Source organism: Primulina eburnea, chromosome 2, assembly GCF_022965805.1.
Source record: "Primulina eburnea isolate SZY01 chromosome 2, ASM2296580v1, whole genome shotgun sequence".
NCBI lineage: Eukaryota > Viridiplantae > Streptophyta > Magnoliopsida > Lamiales > Gesneriaceae > Primulina > Primulina eburnea.
Genome location: NC_133102.1, coordinates 41463637 through 41488891, shown reverse-complemented (window position 1 = coordinate 41488891; position 25255 = coordinate 41463637). Strand labels below are relative to the sequence as shown.

The 25255-nt window shown below is 33.3% G+C and overlaps 1 protein-coding gene across 3 annotated transcripts; it reads left to right on the top strand.

The window, feature by feature from the left end:
- Positions 1–4218: 4218 nt before the first annotated feature.
- Positions 4219–8243, top strand: LOC140823237 (zinc finger CCCH domain-containing protein 46-like). 3 transcript variants are annotated; one of them, XM_073184468.1, is made up of 9 exons: positions 4219–5476; positions 5997–6179; positions 6261–6440; positions 6535–6620; positions 6713–6952; positions 7083–7236; positions 7415–7558; positions 7691–7735; positions 7904–8243. In XM_073184468.1, the coding sequence occupies exons 1-7, from the start codon at positions 4560–4562 to the stop codon at positions 7530–7532; spliced, it is 1878 nt and encodes a 625-aa protein (XP_073040569.1). In that variant the 5' UTR covers positions 4219–4559; the 3' UTR covers positions 7533–7558; positions 7691–7735; positions 7904–8243. The 3 variants fall into 3 exon arrangements, with proteins under 3 accessions (XP_073040569.1, XP_073040568.1, XP_073040570.1); XM_073184467.1 differs by having other exon boundaries at positions 7674–7735; XM_073184469.1 differs by having other exon boundaries at positions 7644–7735.
- Positions 8244–25255: the final 17012 nt, after the last annotated feature.

The following is a 25255-nucleotide window of genomic DNA, read 5'->3' as shown; positions in this document are numbered from 1 at the left end:
TTTATTTATCAAACAATATCTACTTCTGATTTCGTTTATCACTTTTGTTTTCAAATATTATATATTTCTCCACTTCTTCATACTTAATAAATTTAATAGCTTCCATATAAAAATTTAAAATAAAAATGTATATAAACATAATGTTCAAAAAACTATAAAATACTATAGTAACTTTTGAATAATCAAAATCATCGTAACACCAGTTTTAGATTAATATATATAAACATAATGTTAAAAAACTATACTATAAAATATGCTCATATGAACCTAATTCAATTGTCAGATTATAACTAAATTTTTTAAAGGTAAAAACTTGTATGAGACGGTTTCACGGGTCGTATTTGTAAGATGGATCTTTTATTTGGATCATCCATGAAAAAAGTATTACTTTTTATGCTAAGAGTATTACTTTTTATTGTGAATATGGTAGGGTTGATCCGTCTCACAGATTAAGATCCGTGAGACGGTCTCACATGAGACTCACTCTTTTTTAAGAGTAGGTCTCTTTTGAGACGATCTAACGAATCTTTATCTGTGAGACGGGTTAATCTTACTTATATTCACAATAAAAAATAATATTATTAATAAAAAAAATAATATTTTTTCATTGATGATCCAAATAAAATATTCGTCTCAAAAAATATAATCTGTGAGATCGTCTCATATAAATTTTTACTATTTTTTAGTCAACATACCAAATTGACCCGACCCTTGAGTGGAATAGGATGGGGAGAATTAACGTTTGCCCCCTCGTTCAGCATTTTGTTTGTCCCTATGTATAGAGACAAGCCCACGCTACATAATTCAAAGACACAGAAACCAACAAAATTAATTTAATAATTATTAAATTATATCCCGTACGAGTACATAATCATTAATGATTAAATTGCGAGTATAAATTCATTAATGACACCATATTAACCCCCGTTGCCATTCCTTTAAACTTAAAGTAAAAGTAATATCTTCGTTCGTAGATTATTGTGTTAGTCCTAAAATATATATAATAAATATTAAAAAATAACGATAACGGATTCATCATCATAAAAACAATATTGATGATGTCCTACAAAGGCTCTAGTCATCCTTGAATTCGGGCAGGAACAGAGGACCAAAAGCAGGACCAGATTTCAAGTTGTTTTCGAGAATTTGAATAGAGCTCGGATATCATCAGTTAGCTAGTGTTCAGGTCACCTGGTCATGATTCATCTACTAGGCATGAGTCCTCTCACCCGACCAGGGTTCATCTAGCCTATCCAAGGTCCATCTCGCCCCGCGAAGGTCGTATAGCCCAGCCATGATTCATCTAGCTCGGCCAGGGTTTATCTAGCCCGACCAAGGTCCACCTAGCTCGTCCACGGTAATCTCTCCTGGCCAGGGCCCATCTAGCCCGACCAAGGTCCATCTCACCCGACCAGGGTTTATCTATCTCGGCCAGGGTTCACTGCCCAAACCAGGTTTAGGTCCAACCAGTATGGGTCACCATACATCATTAGCATGAAAATCAGTGTTCATGACAAGATCAGAACAGTATGGATCGTCGTGCTTATTGACAGAGGACAGGACATGAGAAGCCATCAGAGGACATGGCTTGGCATATGTATAATCATGAATAATGTCCGTACCCTATGATCGAAGTCATATTCTCCCATATAAATACCCAGGTTTGCTCATTTGGTAAAGATATAATGCATTCTACTGCATTCAATAAATTCTCTCTCTATTTAGTTAACTTTGTACTGAATTAAACGTCGGAGTGGCTACGCAGTAAACCCTTCTGACGCTCCACTGACATTTTCTTGTTGAGTGTGTGCAGATCGTGTGACTCGATCTTATTCTACCTCGTCAAAGATATAGGTCAGGCCCCACCTCACCTGGGCTCATCTTATTAGGTCAGATCAGGCTCATCCCACCAGGTCAGGATAGGACATGCCTGGCTACCCGAGCTCATTCCATCAGGCTAGTGAAGGTCAGGCTACCCGATCACATCCTACAGCCGAGGCTACCAGAGCTCATCTCTCCAGACCAGACCACCGGGGCTCGTCCCATCAGCCAGGCTAGCCTCGTCCCATCAGGCCATGCTAAGCCAGGTCATACTGATCCTATCAAGTCAAAAATATTCATATGGAAAGAACACTATTTATTCTCGGTAGATTGTCCACCAGCTCGCCCAATCTACACGGGCATCATCATTGACATCGTATGTGGGAAATCCGATTTATAGACTTAAGCGTCAGAGTTGTCACACCGGAAACCATTCTGGTGTCTCACCGACATTTTCTTGTTGAGTGTGTGCAGCTCATCATACCCGGGCTCATCAGACCCTGTCAAGGGTACTCCATACCAGACCACCGGAGCTCATCCCTCCAGACAAGACCACCCGAGCTCATCCCACCAAGCCAGGCTAAGCTAGGCTCGTCCCATCAGGCCATATCATACTGATCCTTATCAAGTCAAAAATCTTTACTGGAAAAGAACAACATTTATGCTCGGTAGATTATCCACTCAACTCATACAATCTACTCGGACATCATCAAGTATTGATATATACATATCTATATATATTCATATATTCATAGTATCAAATAAATATATCTCTTTTCTAGGTAGCATTTACTACCATCCATAATCAAAATTTTGAATTTCCCAACCAGCTCATCAATTTAATTAATTTAGATTTTCTACAAATCTAAAAATCTTGATGTTTATGTAAATCTTTTGAGTGATGCCATATACACAACAATATTTATATAACAATTTTTATATTGTAAAAAACTCAATTTATTAAAATATCATGAATATTTAATACAAAATCTCATTATATAATAATAAAATATCATGATATATAAGCAATCACTTAGTGGAAATGGAAGTGATAGGGGGAACCAAGAAATCACCTCTCGCGTGCAAAATTATAAAAGATCTCCTTTAAGATCAAACAATTCGATCGAATGTATGACTGTATGTGTGATAGCATATATTATACAAGGAATATCAATGAACCTATAGTTGATATAAATATCGTTGTATGATGTACCGGCTTTAACTTTAGCATTGTCTAGATTTTACACTTTCATTATATTATAAGGGTCTGTCTGAAGTGAAATATAAGATAATAATGTAGAGATAAATAATATTTTGTAATAATAAAATAAATAAAAAATGATAGTCAATATGATGTTTTATTTGATTGATTAAATTTGAGATAATATTATGATACCAACTGTGGGGGCCCGTGCTCCTGATTAATATTTAATGACCAAACAACCAGGATTTATTATTGTAAACAGCGAAAGCGATTAAAAATTTTCCATTTTGGGCCTACAGAAATTTCGGCATGACCTATTCGTAAATAGGACATCCCAAAAATATCAAAACATCACAAACAACATTTATATACTCGAAATAAAGTCATAATAGCAATTCACAAACCTATAGCCGCACTGGCCAGGACTAAACACATGCAGAGCCGGCAAGGCTCGATCACACCACTATCAATTCAAAACATCGTAAACATAACAGTACAGCTACACGGGGCATCTCCCCGGTAAATGTATGACTCCATAATATAGTGTATATATATATATCTGGGAAACTCTCAACCACGACTCGACGACTGGGCATATTATATTATCATTTTGCCATTTAGAAAATATCAATAATATTATTTATCAAAGGTAATTTTGTAATTAAAATTCAATTATTTGATTGATGTAAGATAAATAATTAATAGATGAATATATAATATGATAATCCATTAGATAAGATAATGATGTGGAGATAAATTATAAATCAATCCAAACGGTACCTAAAGAAAAATTTAATGCTAATTTATTAATTCATTTATCTAACAAATTATACATGATGTGTTCTTAAATTATCTTTTTCTTTATCAACACACTATTATCCTCACTTTACATAAGACTAATCTTTTTTTTCAAATATAGATAAAGACAGAGAAATGATTTATTAAGATATGATAATCATAGATATACAAATGTATTATAATATGTTTTATGATTTTTTTTGAAATGAGAGGAAATGTATATTTTTTTATAAAAAAATATTAAGAATTATATGGAAACAACATATTTAAAAGATCTACCCATTTTCCAATTAATATTATAGTCTCACACAATCCTATGATGTATGTATCATGTATGTATATGCCAACCAATAATTTACCTTTTATAAAACATGAAAATTAAAATCTTTGCCACCCAATTCCTAATCATTCCCCAAATTAACACAAAGTCCCCCTCCATTGATCACCATTTCTCTGCTCTGTTTCCCTCTAAAAAGGCTTTTAGCCTTCTATAAAAACCAGTACTTTAAACCCTACAAATTCATCCGCTTTTCACTGTTAATCTCACTCTCATCCCGGAGATTTTGTTGGGAAAAACGAAAAGATAAAGATTAAAGAAAAGCCCTTGTTGGAGTGGGAGTCTTGCTGGAGTTGGCATACAACTTGTCTCTGCACTCTGAACCCCAATAAAAGAAGGGAAAAAAACCCACAGTAAAGTACTGAGAAAAGATAAAGAAAAGAGTCCCTACAACTCTCCATGGATACATCCGAGGCTACCAAAGTGTTGATGTCGAGAATTCAGAGTTTGGATCCGGAAAATGCTACCAAAATCATTGGTGTTATTCTGATACAAGGCGAAGGAGAGGGGGATATAATAAGATTAGCCCAGAGTTCGGATAACATTTTGTTGTGTTGTGTTGATCAAGTGAAGATTTGTTTGGGAATTAGTCCGAGTAGTCACTCTTCCTACGCTTCAAATGCCGTAAGGCCAAAGAACCCATTTTGGCATAGTTCCCCAAGAATCTCGATACCAAGTGATGGATTCCATTTGAGTAACCCTTCTTCACCAGCGGGTGTTTTTCCAAGGATTAGCCCGAGGCCTGCCTCTTATGCTTCTGCAGTAAATGGCGCTTATGGTTTTTCGGGTTCGTCGAGTTTGCCTTTGTATGGAGATGAGTTTGGTGAAGAATTGTTCGGCAGCGGTGGTGGTGGAGTGCAGGTGCACCAGAAAATTCACGATCAGAATGATTCCATGGCTGATCCAAGAATCAGCCCAAGTGGAAGGAGCGGTTCTCCGATTCTCCCTTTTTCCGAGGACTTTAACAGCGGTACTACTTCCCCTCACTCCAACTCATTTCACCGAAGGAGTTGTTCTGTGAATGATGCTTCTTCATTTCTTGCTAATCTTGAGGAAGGAGGTGCTGGAATTGGATTTGGGTGGACCCCTTGCACGTACTTTGCGAGGGGGTTTTGCAAGAATGGTAGTTCTTGCAAGTTCTTGCACAGTTCCAGTGGTGGTGCGGACGCTACTGATGTAGAGTCTCCATGCAGGAATTTTTCTGGGCTTGATAGAATGAAGGCTATTCAGCAGCAGAGGTTCGGGCTCATGGCTTCCGGAGGTCACTCTCCTTATGGATGCAGCAAGCGTGTTAACTTTCTGAATGAAAATCAGAGGTAAATTCTTGTTTGGAATTTATCTTGCCCTTCATTTTTTAATCAAGTTCATCACAAGTGTAATTATTGACCTTTTTTCTGAATAGTTGAAATAGTCTTTGCCATTATTTATTTTCATGGTTTTTTCCCTTGTGCCATTGTGCTTGTGTATACTATCTTTATGTGCATTTTGAGAAGGTGGCTATGTTCTGATTTTGATCTCATCTTGTTTTACTTCACCTGGCTTTGGAATTGCAAATTGTGGTATTTTTCTTGCTCTCTTCCTCATTCTTTGGTGTATATTCAACTGTGAAATCTAGTTTTTGGTAGATGTATATGAACTGAATGCCTGCCAAAATAGATCTCCATGACAATCGTGAACTGTAGTTTTGTATATTTATGATGGAAAAGTTAAACAAGTAGATTATGTTTTTGTAATATAATTGTGTCTGTGGGGATAAATGATAATGGACGACACTTTTTGGTCTTCCGTTTGAACTAGTTCAAGTAATTTCTCATCAGCAATGTCATGTACTGTCAGATCGGCCACCGGTGCACTAATGATGGTAGATAATTTCCAAAAAACTAACCGCTATCTACCTGAGAGGAATGACCCGTTTTCAATGGGAGTCAGTTTTGGTGCAAATTTGAGTTCCCGACAGATTTACTTGACATTTCCTGCTGACAGTACATTTAAGGAGGAGGATGTATCTGTTTACTTTCGGTATGTGGTTTCTTTACAGTTGATCAAAATTTTCATTCATGGAACTAATGCTAGAATGTGCTTTGTCATCTTTATTTGAAGTAATTTTGGGCCAGTTCAAGATGTTAGGATACCTTATCAGCAAAAACGAATGTTTGGGTTTGTTACTTTCGCATTCCCCGAGACTGTGAAGCTCATTTTGGCAAAAGGAAACCCTCATTTTGTTTGTGATTCTCGTGTTCTTGTGAAACCTTACAAAGAGAAAGGAACAATCCCTGACAAGTACGTTTTTCATCACGTCTTTCTCCTTCCTACAAGCTATAATTGTTGATCCCGTACTGGTCATGATGTCCAATTTTTATTGAACCACGTGTAGGAAACATCAGAACATTGAGTTAGGGGAATATGCTTCTCTAAGCCCTACGGAACTTGATTTGAGAGAGCGCCTGGATATCCCTTTTGGTATGTCCACACGGATGGCTGCATATTAACCCTGACCACAGCGAGTTTATAACATGATTCTTCTTTTAATTATTTATTTATTTTTGGCACAGGACCGAGAATGCTGCTCAATTCACAAGAGATGATGCTGAGAAGAAAAATGGAGAAGGAAGCTGAATTACAGCATGCTTTGGAACTCCAAGAAAGAAGGATGGCGAATTTACGCCTAATGGACCTAAAAAATCTGCCTCAAATGCATAATTTTTTTCCAGTTTCTGCTCCAAGACGGTCCGAATTGATAAATCAGAATATTCTTGTTTCTTCTAATGCAATTGATCAAGAGGTTCCCAGAGGTTAGTTTTGTAAACCTCCGTCATTTCATAAATTCTCAAGCATGTGTTTGAAAACACACATGCAACGAGTAATATGGCTTGGCATCCAAGTTCAACAAATTACCATTGGCCGTCTTTTTATTTCTTACAGGTGATGATGGTGGCCGAGAAGCAGCTAATTCTCAAGCCGTTACAGCTGATGATTGGAAATTGACTGGAGGAACTAAATTGGCAATTAACAGTGATCTTCGAGGTGCCAATGACCAAGAGCGTGTGGACGCAAATGAATCTGATATATCTGGAAGGTACTAGAAGTTATTTTAAAGAAGTGCAGCATGACGCGGTTTGATAACCTTGCTGAGAAAGCATACATGATAAATCCAAGTTCAGCTATTCAGCTTGTTGTTCAATTGTTTACTGAAATTTTAAAATTTTGCTTAAAAAATTTCTCCTATTATACGTTTCTTGTTTGTCATGAACCAGCTTGGAGTACACTCTTCCTGATAACTTATTTGCTTCGCCTACAAAATTCACTTCAGAAAACCGACCAGTTCACTTCCGACCTCCAGATGAATCCTCCGACTTTAACTCTCCACTATAGTCCCAAATCACATTAAACTAAAAATGGTAAGGTTACTAATTTTCATCATTTCCTTGTGCTTCCTTTTTTGTTCTATAGCTTTCACATTTAAAAAAAATTACCGATCTTCAGCTGTTTACATGTTGCTTTATTATTGCAAAGGAACCACTGAAATGTAGGTATCAGTAGCTGATTGCACAAACAAGCTGGGAATTAACTTAGTGGTAAGAGCATGGATGTTGGATCAAGTTTTTCTGATATACAATTAATTAGCTGCCTTATCCAACCCTTTTGTACGGAAACATAGTTACAGCTTTATCATAAAAAAGGCGGAGCACTCGTTTTTTCAAGTCTTGATTCTGATGTCCACCTTTTCAAATTGTTTGATGCAGAAAATTCGAGTAGCACATAAGAAGAACTAATTACATTGTGCAGCTGTATAGCTGAAGCCTGAAACCATGGCCGTAACAGTATGAAAGGATCTGTAAGCAAGATCTCCTCAGTATCATCCATCATCTATATTTTACCATACTACTGCTTAACGTCAATACATAGTATATGCATAGATGACACCAGAACCAATCTATTAGAACCGGGTACCTCTTTATTCATTTGATTTAGTCAGAGGTTTTTTGGACCCCTGAGAACTACATGACATATAACAATCAAAGGCAGTCGCAAGTAGCAACTCTTGCTATCACAGAATGCAAATCTACCTTTTTGTTTTGTTTTGTTTTCTTTAACTTCTATCTAATCCTTTTGTTATCTGACACTCTGTCTGCCCTGTATCGAAGCCGGGATACTTAATATAACGTAATGGTAATCTATATGATCAAGTTAACACTTTGTGTGCTACGAAAGGGATTTAGGACCTTAAAGGAAAGGAAAATGAGAAGATTTGACACTTGTATGTTGCCAAATCTTCAAAGTAAAAGAAGAAACGTTTAGGATATATTGTCATAAGTAAAGGAAGGAAATTTATGTGTTTGGTGAAGCCTAGGTTGTTGACGAGGTCCTAGAATATCCTAGGACAGTACTTACACAATACATCCAAGTATCCCATTTTGATTGTGTGAGAGATTCATATCTCACTTATCTAAATCAACATATATCCTTCAATTTCACAATAAAATATTACTTTTATGCTACCCCAACCGCACTACAAACATTGGTTGAAGGGGTGAAAAAACAAGTTTGTAGTGGATTAGACTCGATTCTTGGCTTGAAAAGTGGGACAAATTGAATGCAGAAGATATGGACTGATGGAAAAAAGCTTTAGTCGTCACTTTCTCTCCAGCTGTGTAGCTTTTAAATCATCTGTCAAATCACGACTTCACACAAAGAAAAAGCTGGGAAGAAAAAAGAAAAAAAAATTTGTTACATGAGAGGGAAAGTTGTGATGCATTATTACATTATCTTTATTACATAAAAATCAACTCATTTGTGTTATATTTTGTGTTACATAAAGATCATATTCAACATTAATATTTTTATTTTCTAATAATTATATCTAATTTGATGATACGATGATAATGAAATTATAATATATTTTAATTTGAATTAATTATTTTGTATAAATAAAATAATTATTTGATCTATAATTTTTTTTATTTTTTAAAAAAATATTGTTTAAATTTGTACATAATTTTATTTTTTTAACGTACTGGTGATTTAATTTATTTGTTTGTTAAATTTATATTTTTTTATAGTTATTACTTTCAATTGAAATTGTTACAAATTTTATAATTAATATTTAAAATATTTCAAGTAAATTAATTTATTATTTATTTAAAATTGCAAAAATAAAGAACACTATAAATATTATTATTTACTTAAAATATGAATTATAAATTAAACATAACTATTTAAAAAATTAAAGCCAAAAAAGTAAAAAATTGTAGGGTTGCTTCAATTGAAGGAAGCCAAAAAAGTAAAAAATTGTAGGGTTGCTTCAATTGAAGGGATATATATATATATATATATATTTATATATTTATGATAGGAGAATTTGCAGCTTCATGAGCTATTATAATTGACTGTAAATCACGTTACATTTGACAAGTTCTTCAGAGAAAGTATTGATAGGTGAATCGAATTCTTGATATTTGGTCAAACGTTCATCTAGCCTACTAATTTAGATACTTCTTTAGAGGCTAGACACATATATGTGATTAAATGGTCGAAATCGATGTAATTATAGTGAGATTTTTTTTTTACATTCATGCCTAAAGTATTTGACACTTATTTCTTTTACATGTAATATTTTTTATTTATGTGCAAGTATTTGAATATAGAAGATGTAAGTGAGAAATCTCAATTTAAAGTGTGTCTTGAAAATGACGAATAAGATTGTGTTTGGATCGATGAACTTGAAACGATGAATTTCAAGTATATTGCATTCAAATTATTCGACTTGCTTAGAAGGATAAAATTGAAGTAAGTTTCAAAATCACTACATATTATATTTAAACAAAATCATGTTTGATATCAAATTATATAATTTTAATCAACCTATTGGTGATTATTCGAGGGAAGTGAGAAGTGTTAAGAATTTTGGAGTGTAAAGATATCACAGGAGGCCCCGCAACTCACGTGGGTGTTGACTGTTCAAGGATAAAATTGTTGACAAGTTTTTTTGTGAGACGGTCTCACGAATCTTTATCTGTGAGATGAGTCAACTCTACCGATATTCACAATAAAAAGTAATATTTTCTTATGGATGAACCAAATAAGAGACATGTGTGACAAAATACGATCCATAAAACCGTCTCACAAAAGTTTTTCTCAAAATTATTACCCATTTTGCTTTCACTATACAAATATTATTGTTTTTAGACCAATGTATTTTTTATGTCATAAATACGGGAAATTTGGGTTCAGTCCCCAGCCGTCATTATTTTTTGTGTTCAGTCCCTAGGTACTTTTTTAGTACCACATTTCCACATGAAGTATACCACATTTCCACATGAAGTGTATCACATTTTGTATGACATAGTACCACAATTTTGTGGGTAGGGAGTGAAGCCAAAGAAATGTTTTCATTGGGGATTTTTCACCAACTTCCCCTCATAAATAATCAATTATTAAAATATATTTATGATTTATCCCTATCCAAAAATTATAATCAATATGATAAACCAATGTATTTATTATGCCATAAACAATCAATTATGAAAATATAATTATGATCTATCCCTATCCAAAAATTATAATCAATAAGATACAATTTTATTTCTTCAAGTATTTACTATATCGTTCTATATATACATACATAAATACATAAATATATATATATATATATATATATGTTTATTTGATTTTTTTAAAAAATATTGCTCAAAAAACCAATTCTATGCTCAAATTTCTTTATACGATGAGTATTTTGATGGTATATAAAAAATTGTTGAGAATTGCTATAGAAACAATAGTAATAATTATAGATATTAATTACATATTTGAGATAAATGAAAAAAGGTGATACATATAAGCTTCATTTGGAAAAGCACTTAAAAAAACATTTTTAGTATTTTATAAATGAAAAATACTTAAAGTTTGTGTTTGTGTGTTTGTATGTTTGTATAAGATTTTGTAAAATGTTTTCAAATATTTTTTAGAAAAACTTACTTTTTAGTACAACTAGTATTTAACCCGTGCGATGCACGGGATGATATTATTAAAAATTAATGAAAAATGAATAGATATTTAAATTTTAAAAAAAGTAATACAATTATAAAAAATTAAAAAAAAACTATTTTTTCACTAATTTTAAAAAGTTTCTTACATACAACGCATGTCGATTAATTTTTTTGGATAATAATCACTATCATATATCAAATTTTTAGATCGTGTTAGCCTAAGACAATAACATGATGTTTATCGTGTTTAGTTTATTGATGTCGGCCATCAACCTTAATACATATTTAATTATTTACTTTTCGAGAAGTTATATATTATTATTTTTTAACATGTGATAAGCAAATATTTTTAAATCACATTCATTAAAATTAATAAAATATACTTTTTTAAAATTCAGTAATTTCGTGTAAATCCACATTCACAAACAATTTTGTGACATGACACGTGTTTGACACATTTGAATGATAACAATAATTTTTTCATCAATATCTTTATCCAAATAGGTTGTGATTTAATTTACAAAATCTCTTCGTAATATACACAACAGTTTATTATTTCGAAAGAAAAATGAAACATTTGATCATAAGTAGATTATGTATAAATCATAAAAGTTATTTTATTAACATTTACTATGTGTATTCCAAAATAATGTCAACAAATTTTAAAAGGTGTCTTCTAATAAGATGTTTGCTTTCTTTAGAATTGGTCCAATCATTTCCATTACGGAACATTATGCTATCATGTATCCGTGAACTTTGTAATATAAAAAAAAATTATCACATTAGTAACAAATAATAATTAAAATTTTGTATAAATAGAAGAATAATATTTTTTATTTCTTGATCATGAAACATATATTTCAAACTTAATGTCTCGTTGTTTCCATATGTAGGTATTTCATAATAACGAACAAATCTAAATTTAAACGAACATTACATCTTAAAAAGATTCAACTCATATATGCTGCTGAAAAGAAGAGCCATTTCAGAATTCAATTTTGGAATAAATAAATTTAATAAGAAAAATTTTAATAAAATTGGTTTCTAATATAATATGCAATATTGTATTATTATAATTTAAAATTCAAATAAGACATCTCAAGGGACAAAAAGTATACATTTGATGCTTTTGACAGAATTACAACATACTTTAACTCTTTAAAATTATGGAAATCCCGAATTGCATGCATTGAGTGTCAAATATTTTTGATTATTGAGGATAATATCGAAAGTAATTTAATGTCTATTTGAAATTCTTTTGAATATATCTCTTTTAAATTTCTTGTGCTATCTTATTTGAATTTTTAAGAAGACAAATCAAGATATACAATATACATATGATTTTGGAAGAAAACTACAATGCAATAATTCTTTAAAATTAAGGTAATTTCGAAATAATATGTATTTGGGATAAAAAATTTATGATTATTAAATAGTACATTAATGTCCATTGGAATACTTTGTTGTAATGATAATTTTTAACACTCAACCAATTTTTGTTTTAGAAAATTTAAATAAACTAATTAAATATAGTATTTATTTTTTAGTAAGTATTTTGAGAAATAAATTACTTAAAATAGCAAAATTTATTTTTGGATGATTTACTTCATGACTGATACTGAACATTGCATTCATTTTTATTTTAAATTTATTTATATAGTTTTTACTTAAATTGATTGATATAACTAATGCAAAATTTTTTAATACAGTTTAATTTTTCAATATAGTTTAGTTTTAATTTGAGTAAAAAAATATTTAATACATAAATTACATTTGAATTAATACAAAAATTAATTAAATTCAAAATTGAATTAAATGAATTGATATAATCAATGCAAACAATAATTGAAGTGATCATTTATTGCAGTACACATATTTCAATATTGATGATAAATCTTTCCTTTTATAGAAATGACATTTTGGCGGGAAATTACTATTTTTGGCAAAAACTCTGCTTTTATATATATATAGATTTTTAAAGAATAATTGAGAGATATTTTATAATAAAAAAACATGAGATAAAGATAATTAAATGGTTTTTATAGAATAGTTTTTCAAACATCTTCTTTATTATTTTTAACAATAAAATCTTTTTTTCAAAAAAAAAATTGTCCAAACACATTTATTCTTAAAACAACTTCTAAAATTTTTTATAGAAAAAAAATTTGCAAAAAGTTTTATAAGTATTTGTCCAGACAAAGTCGTAATTACTCTACTATATTTGTGTAGCATGTATAATTAATTAGATCTGTGTTTTTTGAAGTAAAAATAAATTAGAAATTTAATCTTTTTGTGCTCAAGATTTTATACATGTGTTTAGCCCAAATATTTGAAAACCCATCCAATATAAAAGCCTGCAGAATATGAGAAGGCCCAATGAACAAGCCCATAAAGTGTCAGTTGAAGGCCATGACGGAGGAGGTGATCCACGACTCATAATGGATAGACGTGGAAAATGGCCAAACCGTTTAGGGGAGTTGTACAAAAATGGGAACGAAGGAATCAGAGAAGGCACTCAACAACTACACACAAAAAATCTACAGTAAAAGCTCTGCAGAATTCTATCATCAATTGCACGCTCATTTTTCATTTTCCAGTATTTTAGTTTCTTCATATTTCGCATATTCCTCCGACTTTCTTGTAAAAATGTCGATCAAATTCATGGCAGCATAATGAATATTGATGTTGTTTATGAATTCCACCTTTAATTTCAGTATATTCTTCATTTTATGTTCTCATTTTTGGAGACATTTCGAGGGAATTAGAACGAACGATCGAATCGAGAAACACAACGTTTGGTAAAAGAAGTCAGATTATTTTCACAAATTTGGCACGAACACGTGCCTGGCACGCCCGCAATTTTCGTGACAAACAAGTTGGCACGCCCGGTGGGACCAAATGCCTCCAAAGCGTACTGAGAAGAATGAAAGAATTCCTCCATCACATGGAAAAAATCATCGTTCACAGGAGGAAGAAACTGATGCAGAAGGAAGAACGGTTGAAAGGCTTGTACACCAGTTCGAGGAAGAAACTATGAAAGAAGGAATTGCTATTTCTGGTGGTGACGGGTCTTCGCTGAACTTTATGTTGGCTATGGAGAAAAATATCCGCTGTGATTTCAAGGAAATGACCCAAACTTTCTCTACTGTTATGATGGAATTTGTGGCAGAAATGAAGGAATGGAGGAAATCTGTAAGAGGAGAGGCTGTTACACCAGAAAACACGGAACTCCAAGAAACTGACGTTAAATTGCTAAAAGATCAAGGCCAGGGTTCAGGAATTTCTCAAGCAGGTGAAAATCGCCGCTTGGGGGAAACACGAAGTCCAGAATCTGCCAGGGGAGGGAGATACACTCCTCCGCACAAGAGGGATGAGGAATTGGGATTGAAGTTCCAAAACTGCAACAATGGCAAACAAATTGCTGGTAACGTGTTCTCTGTGACGTCTCCTAACTCACATCCAGGGATGTATGTTGACGGGGGAGTGCGTGGATATCCAGCGCCAGGTTCGGGGAATAACACTCGGGGGGAAAACTATTCCCCTCACCATTTAAGACAAACTCCAGCGTTGGATTTTGAGATGATACGTGATGTGATTCAAGAGTTGTATGGCCCAGGAGTGAGGCCAATCAACCGACCAGAATTCCATAAACCGTATCCTGATATCGTGGATTATGAAAACCCTTACCCAAGAGGATATCGCATTCCAGACTTCACGTTATACTCCGGGGAAGACGGTCAATCCAGAATGGAACATGTAGCCAGGTTTACAATTCAGTGTGGGGAATTGGCAAATTTGGAGAACTTTTCTAATTACAAGTTACGTTTGTTCCCAAATTCCCTGACCAGTACTGCTTTCACATGGTATGCAACGCTGCCTCGGAACTCTATTATGACTTGGCATGATATGGAACGTCAATTCCATACACAATTCTTCAGGACGGTACCTGAGATTAGTATAGCAGAATTGTCAAGAGTGGTCCAAAAACCCGGGGAATCTGCTAATGATTTCATTTGTAAATTCAAGAAGGTGAGAAGCAGGTCCAGAGTTTTCCTTCCTGAATCAGAGTACGTGAAGATGGCACAACGAGGACTCGATTTTGAACTTAGAAAGAAGTTCCAAGGGATGGAATTCCATGACTTTTATGAACTCGCTGCCAAAGTGTCAGAGTATGAGGAATTGTTACGAGAGGAGAGCCATAAAAGAAAATCTACAGTGGGCTCTTATTTCCAGGAAGTGGAGGAAGTTGCGTTGGCAGAAGTAGCAAATTCCGGATCACACACTGTCCCTTCGTTGAGGCGCAAGGGTGAAGAACTTTCCAAGAAAAACATGCCTCCAGCGCAAGCTCCCTATACGTTCGATGCATCAAGGACGGAGGAAATCTTTGATCATTTAGTGAAGGAAAAGTTTATAACATTCCCCCCAGACCATAAGCTGCCCACTAGGGAGGAATTGAAAGGGAGAGATTACTGTAAGTACCACAATTCCTTCAATCATAATACTAATGCTTGTTGGGCTTTCAAGAATGTCTTGCAGGAAAGAATCAACAAGGGGATCTTGAAATTCCCCGAGAAAAAAGAGGCAATGATCGTGGATGAAGATCCTTTTCCCCCGATAGCCAATGTGAACATGAGCAGTACTGACTTGCGCTTCTTGATCAATGAGAGGAGGAGGAGTGGAAACAGGGACATGTCCATTAGGCCGAGAATTACTGTAAAGAGGTGTTGGGTGCCTCGGAAAATGATGTTTGAGGTTAAAGAGAAGAAATCAGAAACTTGTCATGGAAAAGACCGCTATTACAGTGAGGAAGATCTGCATTATACTGGAAGGAATATGAGGTATGACAGGGAATCCATGGCCAGAAGGCCGGTGAACCAGTACCTCAGAAGGAGCCCATATTCTTGGTCGATGAATAACGAGAGAAGAAGTGGCCAGCAGTCATCTCATAAGATAATACAGAGGCCATCTCTTATGAACACTGATAAAAAATATGAGAGGAATTCCCGCTTTGTTGTTCCTCCCAGAGCAATCCCTGATGGTGTATGGAGGCGAGTAGAACATCCAAAATTCCCAAAGCCTCTTTCTAGAACCCAAAAACGACGTTTGTTGAGAGAAAAAGCTGCTGAACGTAGATCTGGGGTAGAGGAGTCATTTAAAGAGAAGAAAAAATTTGGGAGGAAGGCTACTGAAGATAATGAGGAGGAAGATGATGATCTATTATCGGAGGAAGACAGTGAACCAGTCAAGAGGGCTACTGTCAAAGTGGGGCAGATTTTGATTTCATTTGAATGTGCCACTGGCTCGTTAATGTTGCCAGAGGAATTCAAACGCAAAAGGATGTCTGAGTCCGAAGTGTTCGCTGGAAATCAAAATGGTACACAACCTGTTCAGACTGAGATTTTGAATGAAAGCGTTGGTGTTTTTGTCGATGAAGAGAAAAGAGTATTGATGAAACGACCCACAAATGAAATGACTCAGCATATTAAACCACTCTATATTGTAGCGCATGTGAATGGAAAGCCGTTGTCTAGAGTGTTAATAGATAATGGGTCTGCTGTGAATATTTTGCCGTACAGAATTCTTCAGAAATTGGGGAAGGAGGTGGAGGATTTGATTCCCACCGAAGTTTCTGTGGCAGCCTTTACCGGGGAGTCTACAAAAACTCTTGGGGTGTTGCCAGCAAACATCACTGTAGGCTCCCGATCTTCGTTGTCAGCCTTTTTCGTGGTAAATTCCAGTGCAAGTTTCCACGCTTTGCTAGGAAGGGATTGGATTCACAACAATCATTGTGTGCCATCATCCATGCACCAGTTGCTGTTGATGTGGAAAGGGGATGAAGTGGAAGTGGTACAGGCTGATTCGCAGCCGTATCAATCTAATTCCAACGCGGTAGAGGCTAGATATTATGATGGAGCATTCGGACCTATCAGAATTCGTGATTACAAGATGAATGGACAGCAAGGAGCAGTCTACATGGATACAAAGAAAGTAAGGGAAGCCGTTGGAAAAATTCTCAAATCTACTGCCATGGTCTCTCCTAGACCCATGGTTCGACCTATTATCGAGGAGGTCGATGATTAAATTCACTAAAGAAGAAATGGAAGTGGCTGGAACTTCCGAATGGAAAGCCACATTGCAGCAGCTGGTGAGTGAAGTACAAACTCAGGAATTATGGGACATTGACAGAGCTGAAGTAATAATTGAGGAGGAATGTAGGGGTAGTGAGGAAGAAAAGTTACAAATGGAAGATTTCATATTAGCTCCGGCTCAGATGAAAAATCGACAGCCGGATACATATGGTTCATGAAGCTGGATGCGAAGGAGATTGGTACATAGTAGGCTGGATAGCCACTTTGGCTAACTTTTGAGATATTGACTTATAAGAAGTTTATGTAAATATGGGAGGAATAGGCTTTTAAGCCATTCCTTGCTAAAAAGCTCATTCCTTGCTGAATTTGTTTGCAAATAATGATGGAGCATCTGTGAATAAATAAAAAGAAAATTTGCTCATGGAATCCTTTGCAGCTGATGTATTTTTAAGAGAATAATGTGTTGTCTTGTTAGCCGAAGTGATGACGTGTAGAGTACGTTTATTACATATTTCGATATTTTGATGGTGTTTGGAAAGTATGGGTGTTAATGAGCATTGGTGATAGCGTGTTGTGAGAATCTTAAAGGAAATAGGCTAGTTAGCCGTTATTTTTAAGTGATTTTTACAAAAATTTTGGCAGAGTTTCCCTTGTAAATGTGATATGCCAAAATTGTAAACACCTGCAAATATATCTCAAGCAACATATACCAGAACAACAATGTATTTTACAAACAAAGTTTGGCTATCAAGCCACTTTTCCAACCCTACACCTCATAAAAGACACTTGCCAAACCATGGCAAACAAGTGCAAAAAAGTACACCTACCGTCCCTAGCCTACTTATTTTTTTTTTTTTCAAATGTGTATTACACTTCATACATATATGCTCAATCAGTTGCAAAGATATTCATCCAAGCTTGGAAATTATTTTGGATTGGCCGGCGGACATTCCCAAGAGGTAATTTCCATATCCATTGGTATTTAAGATACTGCTTGCATTGGCCTTTGAGATAAATCCTCAATTTATCCAACTATGTTCCTGCGAAATAAATGGGAGCACATTAGAAATAATGGGATGTTGATCAACAAAACCATGCTTTGTGTGTGCTATTGTTGTCATTGATGTGGCACGTGTCACTTCTTTGTGAGATGGAATGAATCTTGCCATTTTTTAATTTATGGCTTGCCAAGATTCCAGAAAATGAGATCTCATCCTCAGTGAATTTGGGTGGAGCATCACCATTCCTTGTGCTGGTACATTTCTTTTAAGCGCATGGAATACAGAAGTTGCACTAGCTATATGCCAAGTTTTGAATATGGGCGCCAAGGGAGCCGTCCTGTTGAGATGCAAGCAGTGGGTGTTGCAAGGTATTGCTCATAAAAAACTCATTCTGACATATTCACGAACACCTTGAGTGCATCATGAAATATGATATATTCTACAAAGTTTTTGTGATGAGGGATTGGATAAATGGTGAAATATACCTACCTCGAGAAGATGTGGTTTGATGTGAAGGAGATTGACGATGACAACTTTCAGAAACTTGAATGGCATCACAAAGTCGATGGAGCGGAAATTTCTTCGGGAAAATCGGTGGGCACCGATGGAGGTTTGGGGGAAGTGAGAAAGAAAGAGATAAAGAATGGTTTGAGGAAGGTGATATGAATTAGGGGGTTCAGGGAATGCACACTTTGATTTAACCCGATGGAAGGAAAACATGTGTCTCGGTCAATTCATATTCAAGTCATAGAACCATTCCTTCTTAACCATATATTTCTACGCAGTGTATAATAGCTAGTTTGGCCAAAATTGGGCCAAATTAGTAAAATGTCCAAATAGCCAAAATTGGGCCAAAAATGACCAAATTGGCCATTGGCCCAAATTGGCTAGGGGGCAGTTGTTTAGCCCAAATATTTGAAAACCCATCCAATATAAAAGCCTGCAGAATATGAGAAGGCCCAATGAACAAGCCCATAAAGTGTCAGTTGAAGGCCATGACGGAGGAGGTGATCCACGACTCATAATGGATAGACGTGGAAAATGGCCAAACCGTTTAGGGGAGTTGTACAAAAATGGGAACGAAGGAATCAGAGAAGGCACTCAACAACTACACACAAAAAATCTACAGTAAAAGCTCTGCAGAATTCTATCATCAATTGCACGCTCATTTTTCATTTTCCAGTATTTTAGTTTCTTCATATTTCGCATATTCCTCCGACTTTCTTGTAAAAATGTCGATCAAATTCATGGCAGCATAATGAATATTGATGTTGTTTATGAATTCCACCTTTAATTTCAGTATATTCTTCATTTTATGTTCTCATTTTTGGAGACATTTCGAGGGAATTAGAACGAACGATCGAATCGAGAAACACAACGTTTGGTAAAAGAAGTCAGATTATTTTCACAAATTTGGCACGAACACGTGCCTGGCACGCCCGCAATTTTCGTGACAAACAACATGATTTCGATTTTAGATATTGATGATACCAAAAATTTCACGTGTCTATGGTCCGATCTGGTAAACAAATTATTCCTGATGGTTGGCCAAGACCAAGCTAACGGTCCAAGCAGGAACGTCCTAATCGGGAAATGCCGAGCTACTCGGCCCGACGGTCCCTCCCATTCAAACCGAGCATATAATAATTTAACTTCCGAGCCGAGTGCTGGACCCTTTAGGCTTTTATCTTATTCTTTGGCCCATTATCTGCACAGATGGGCACACGTGGTCTGGGTTGGGTTGACATGATTTGGGTCGGGTCAGATTTTCGGGATATCAATAGTACCTCTTCTTTTTTGTCTGAAAGAAGTATGAAGTTTAGACTAAGTGGTTGTTCTAGGTAGGGCCGTGAGGTCTTGGCCTCGGGATCATAGGCGTTTTCTTCTCTCGTCCCAACTATTTTTTTCATCTTGTGGTCGTTTTGGGGACCTATCGTCCTCAAAGGTTCAGGCCAGAATGACCTTCATGCCCGAGAAACCTACTCAAGAAAGTTTATTTAAATCCACTCACATTTAATTCGTAGTATTGACAGTTATATGGGTTGCCAAACTTGGCTTCAAACCATCATTTCGTGGTCTAGCCCAGTAGAATTGCGCACACAAAGCACAAAAATTTATCTATAAAGTTGACTTTATTTTTGCATGCAATTTGGTTCGACTCAGCAAACTGACTAAACCGATCAAAACGGGAATTTCAGTTAGGTCGGTTCAGTCGATCATATTTTTAAAAATATCGGTCAAGTCAGTTTAATCATTCGGTTTTAGTTTTGAATGTAAAAAATCGATCGAACCGATTGGAACAAATATTTTATATATTATATAATTATTCTTGAGCCGGACCTTTTACAATTTTTATTTTTTTGTATTGAACTTTAAAATATCTATCTAAAAAAAAGTAATGAACTTTTAACAAAAAGTTCAATTTTATTATTATAGGTCTCAAATTATTATGATTAATTCACAACTTATTATTTTATTTTATTGAGTTTTTGAATTCAATAAAACTGAAAACAAAAAACTAAAAAAACAATTTTTTTAAATCACAAAAATTCTTGTGAGACGGTCTCATGGATCAATTCCGTGGGTCGAATATCTTATTGGGTCATCCATGAAAATGTATTACTTTTTCTGCTAAAAGTATTACTTTTTATTGTGAATATCGATAGGGTTGACTCGTCTCACAGATAAAAGTTCGTGAGACCGTCTCACAAGAGACTTACTCTTTTTAAATATCGGTTATTTCGTTTTACCATTTCGGTTTAATAGCTAAAATTGATTGGTTCGGTTGGCGGAAAAAAGTCGTGTTCGGTTTCGGTTCAATTCGGATCGATTGCACACTCATACATGCCATGTATGAATATATGTTAAAACTTATAAAATTTATTTTATGTGATAGAAGATACTACTTGTTATTTATACTGATGAAATATAATTTTATCAACATAAATTTTCTTATGTGGAACCTAATATATTGGAATGATTTTTTCAACTTAATTAAGTATTTGGTTTTTCACTTTATTGTGTTTTTCTCATAAAATAAATTTAGGGAAGTGTTTTTTTAATTATTATCATACTTTATCTATCATTATTATATTATTAAGTTTGAAACAATTAAAATAACTAATTTTTAATCTTGTAGTTTGTTTTAATAATTATATATTATTTTTTCGTTTCTTCTCATCAACGGGATAATTTTCATTACTTCAACTAGTATCGATTGATGAGAGAGACACGTATGTGGATTAGTAAAATTGTGGCATATTCAGGATTCTCTTTGGGTCCTCCCTTTTATCCCAATCATCTAATAAGGGTTGCAATCACTGGCGGAGCCAGCTCAGGCCCAGTGTGGGCTTGTGCCTACACTGGGCCAAATTTTTTTTTTATATGTTTATGTATATATATATATATATATATTTATTTATGTCTAAATTTTTAATTTGTGTAAGTTATTATTATATGTTTAGCTGTCTATACTGATCCAATTTTTTTTTTAATATTTTGTAAACCCAAAATTTTAGACTCCATTTTTTACATGTTATTAGTATCCAAGTATATACTCTATAGCCTCCTTAATGTGTTTTCTCTTCTCGAGACATGAACGTCATATACTTTGATTAACAATCATTCAAATTCATTTTAATTATTGCTTTCATCTTTCATAATCTCTAAAAAATCCAAAATGTTACCAAATTTTAGGTTCGTTTTTTCGTTCAATGTTTGTCGATCATTCAATTGTTTTCAATGCTACTAGCTGTGCGTAATTTGTGTTCAAACTTTATGACACATTATTTTTAGATGTCGATTAATCATTGTTTTTTTTTCTTTATTAATTATAATATATTGTTGCCTACACTGAACCAAGATCCTGGCTCCGCCCCTTGCAACACTTGTTCTAATGTCGTCTTATGTATGCTATTATCGTATAATGATAGTCAAGGAGCATCTATTTAATAAATTATTAAAATTTTAATGCAAGTTAAATGTATCTCAACGGATAGATTGTTTCTCTTTAAATTATCAAATTGCAGTGTCAAATCTTACTTGAGTTTCTTTTCCTTTCTTTTTTCTATTTAATTTTTTCATTTATATATCAAAATAGCAATACAGTCCTCCTCTTTCTTATAATTATATTTTGATCTTCATTTAAATATAAATAAAATAAATTATAAAAAATATTATACATACACAGTCCATCGATACATTAGTTCTAAGAAAGTTTGGTGTCGATTTGTATAAATTAATGGAAAGTACAATGTGGACATATAAAAATTCAATTTACACATAAACAATAGTCCCGCGTGTAAAATGTGATTTGATGAATTATTTATTTTGAATAAATATATTTATTTATTATTATAAATTTGTTAATGGCATTAATTTTTTTTTAAAAAAAAAAACAATTACGGAGAGCAGTTAATGTAAGTGCATTTAATGGCAATTCATTCAACACTTTAATGTTGGCAGCAGCAGATTTGATGACGATCATATATTCTTAGTTGGTCGTCATTAATTAATGTTAGACTTCTGACAAAAACTTGTGGGAGACGGTCTCACGAATCGTATTTTGTTAGACAGATCTTTTATTTGAGTTATCCATGAAAAAAATATTACTTTTTATGCTAAGAGTATTACTCTTTTATTGTGAATATATGTAGGGTTGACCTGTCTCACAGATAATGATTCGTGAGACCGTCTCACAAGAGATCTACCCATGTAATATTACGAGTTTAAAATTTTAAATCATATATTAGGGTCGTATGTACTTGCTACATTTTTTTGTTTAAAAAAAATATTTTATTTTTTTGGATTAGAAGAATAATATATCAACTAAATGTGTAAAAAATTAAACAATATACACGTCTGGTATACATGATAGGATAAACATGTGATATATAATATAAGGATAAGTCAAGAATAAATAAGATGTAGGATATTATATTTAATGTTTGGTATGATTTTAATAAGAGTGATTAAATTTATATATTAGATTGTAATGACAAAATTAACTTTATCATAATAAATTTTATAATTTCAAAGTTGTTGCTTGAGTTCATATTTTTTATTTGTTCATGTGCCGGTAGTACTTGCATGATTTATTTATTTTTACCTAATTTTATATATTATATAATATGATAATTGAGCCCTTGATTTTGTGAGTCAAGTCAAATATAAATTTTTAAGGTTAATAGAGCGATATTAATAATTTTATTGAGATTTACAAAAATTATTTATATAATTATCTCGAATTCATTTATATAATTATCATATTATATAATATATAAAAATAAATAAAATATTTATTTGATTTTAATTTCTACCTACTAGCATAGATTTATTAAAAAACATTTATAAATTGAGGGTAATTAAGTCATTTGTAATGTATTTTATCATTAAATTAAAATTATCACACCTTCTATTAGAGATATTTTATCATTCTAAAAAATTATTTATCAAGGGCCCATGATATTATCATGAGCTTTTTAAAAATGTACCAAACATGGGATAAGGAGGATTATTTATCAATCCATCTCTTATCCCATGTACCAAAATATGCCTAAAGATATTACATGATAATTAATATGAAGATCGGCCATTGTATAATATGACCGAAATATGTGTTGCTTTAAGACCAATAAACTTTTTTGAGAAGGTCTTACGAGTCAATTTTGTTAGACAAATATCTTATTCGAGTCACTCGTAAAAAAAAAAAATATTATTTATTATTTTAAATATTTAATATACATTTCGGGGTTTGATAATGTCCAATTCAATGTGATTGATTAAATATATTATAATGAAGTGTTTAAATTTAAATCTATGAAAAAGGCAAAATGGCAATTTATGTTTGGTATGTCATTCTTCTTGTAATATATTTGTGTTTTAGTAATATATTTTAAGTTTCGACAATTTTAATTATTTTCAATGAAAATGTTAATATAGTATTACACTCGTGAGCAGTGTTGTGTTGGTTTCGAATCACTGCCGCATCAGTATCACTTTGGAAAATGACCAAAGTCGCAAGAAAAAACTAGCAATGAACTATAATGTTAAAATTTAATGATATAGATAACTAAAATCGCAGATAAATAAAAAAAAAACAAAAATAAAAACAAAATTGAGATTTTATTTTCGATTGTGCTGTCCCATAGTTGTTGAAAAAGTTGAGAATAGTGTGGTAGGTGTCGCGTTTAATGGGGAAATTTGAGCACGTTTCTAGCGTAAAACAAAATGGGATGGCACGGAGCTAAGCTTTGTTGGTGGGCATAAAATAAATACTCCAATAACGAAATTTTATTTTATTTTATTTTTTTATCAATTGAAATAAATTTATTATCATATCACAAATTCTAATTTTTTAGGTAACAGCTTTTTGTATGATTAGGTCTCTTATGAGACGGTCTCACGAATCTTTATCGGTGAGACGTGTCAACCCTACCGATATTCACAATAAAAAATGAATACTCTTAGCATAAAAATTAATAATTTTTCATGTATGATCCAAATAAGATATTTGACTCATAAAATAAGATTGGTAAGATCGTTTTACACAATTTTTACAAAGCAGATATCAAAGAGACATGGATTCTACTTGAAGAATTATTTCAGGGAACTTTTTTAATGATATATCACACATTATATATCATTAAAAAGGGTAATGTTAATTTCCATATAAACCTCTCTTTTAGCTTTAAGTCTTCTCATAAAAGATGTATGTATCTGATATATATTTATCACAAAAATTTTAATGAGACGGCCTCACAAATCAATTTCGTAAAAATGATATTCTATTTAGATCACATAATAAATATTACTTTCAATTATAAATATAGATAAAATTCACTCGTCTTTTTGTGTTCTTACTTTTATATATTTATATTATATAATTTATTTCAAGTTCATAAATAAAAATAAAACAAAAAAAGAAAAGGAAATTGTCTGCTGGTAATGGGAATTGGGAATGAATGGTATGGTTTTCGATGCACAGCTGGAATTAGCGGATCACAGCTGGCATCACGTAC

What these genes read in the sequence shown, in the direction of transcription:
- LOC140823237 (XM_073184468.1), top strand. Translation starts at nt 4,560, where the DNA reads ATGGATACATCCGAGGCTACCAAAGTGTTGATGTCGAGAATTCAGAGT. An exon ending in TTTCTGAATGAAAATCAGAG is followed by an intron (nt 5,477 to 5,996) that starts GTAAATTCTTGT and finishes ATGTACTGTCAG; the next exon opens with ATCGGCCACCGGTGCACTAA. An exon ending in GAATCTGATATATCTGGAAG is followed by an intron (nt 7,237 to 7,414) that starts GTACTAGAAGTT and finishes GTCATGAACCAG; the next exon opens with CTTGGAGTACACTCTTCCTG.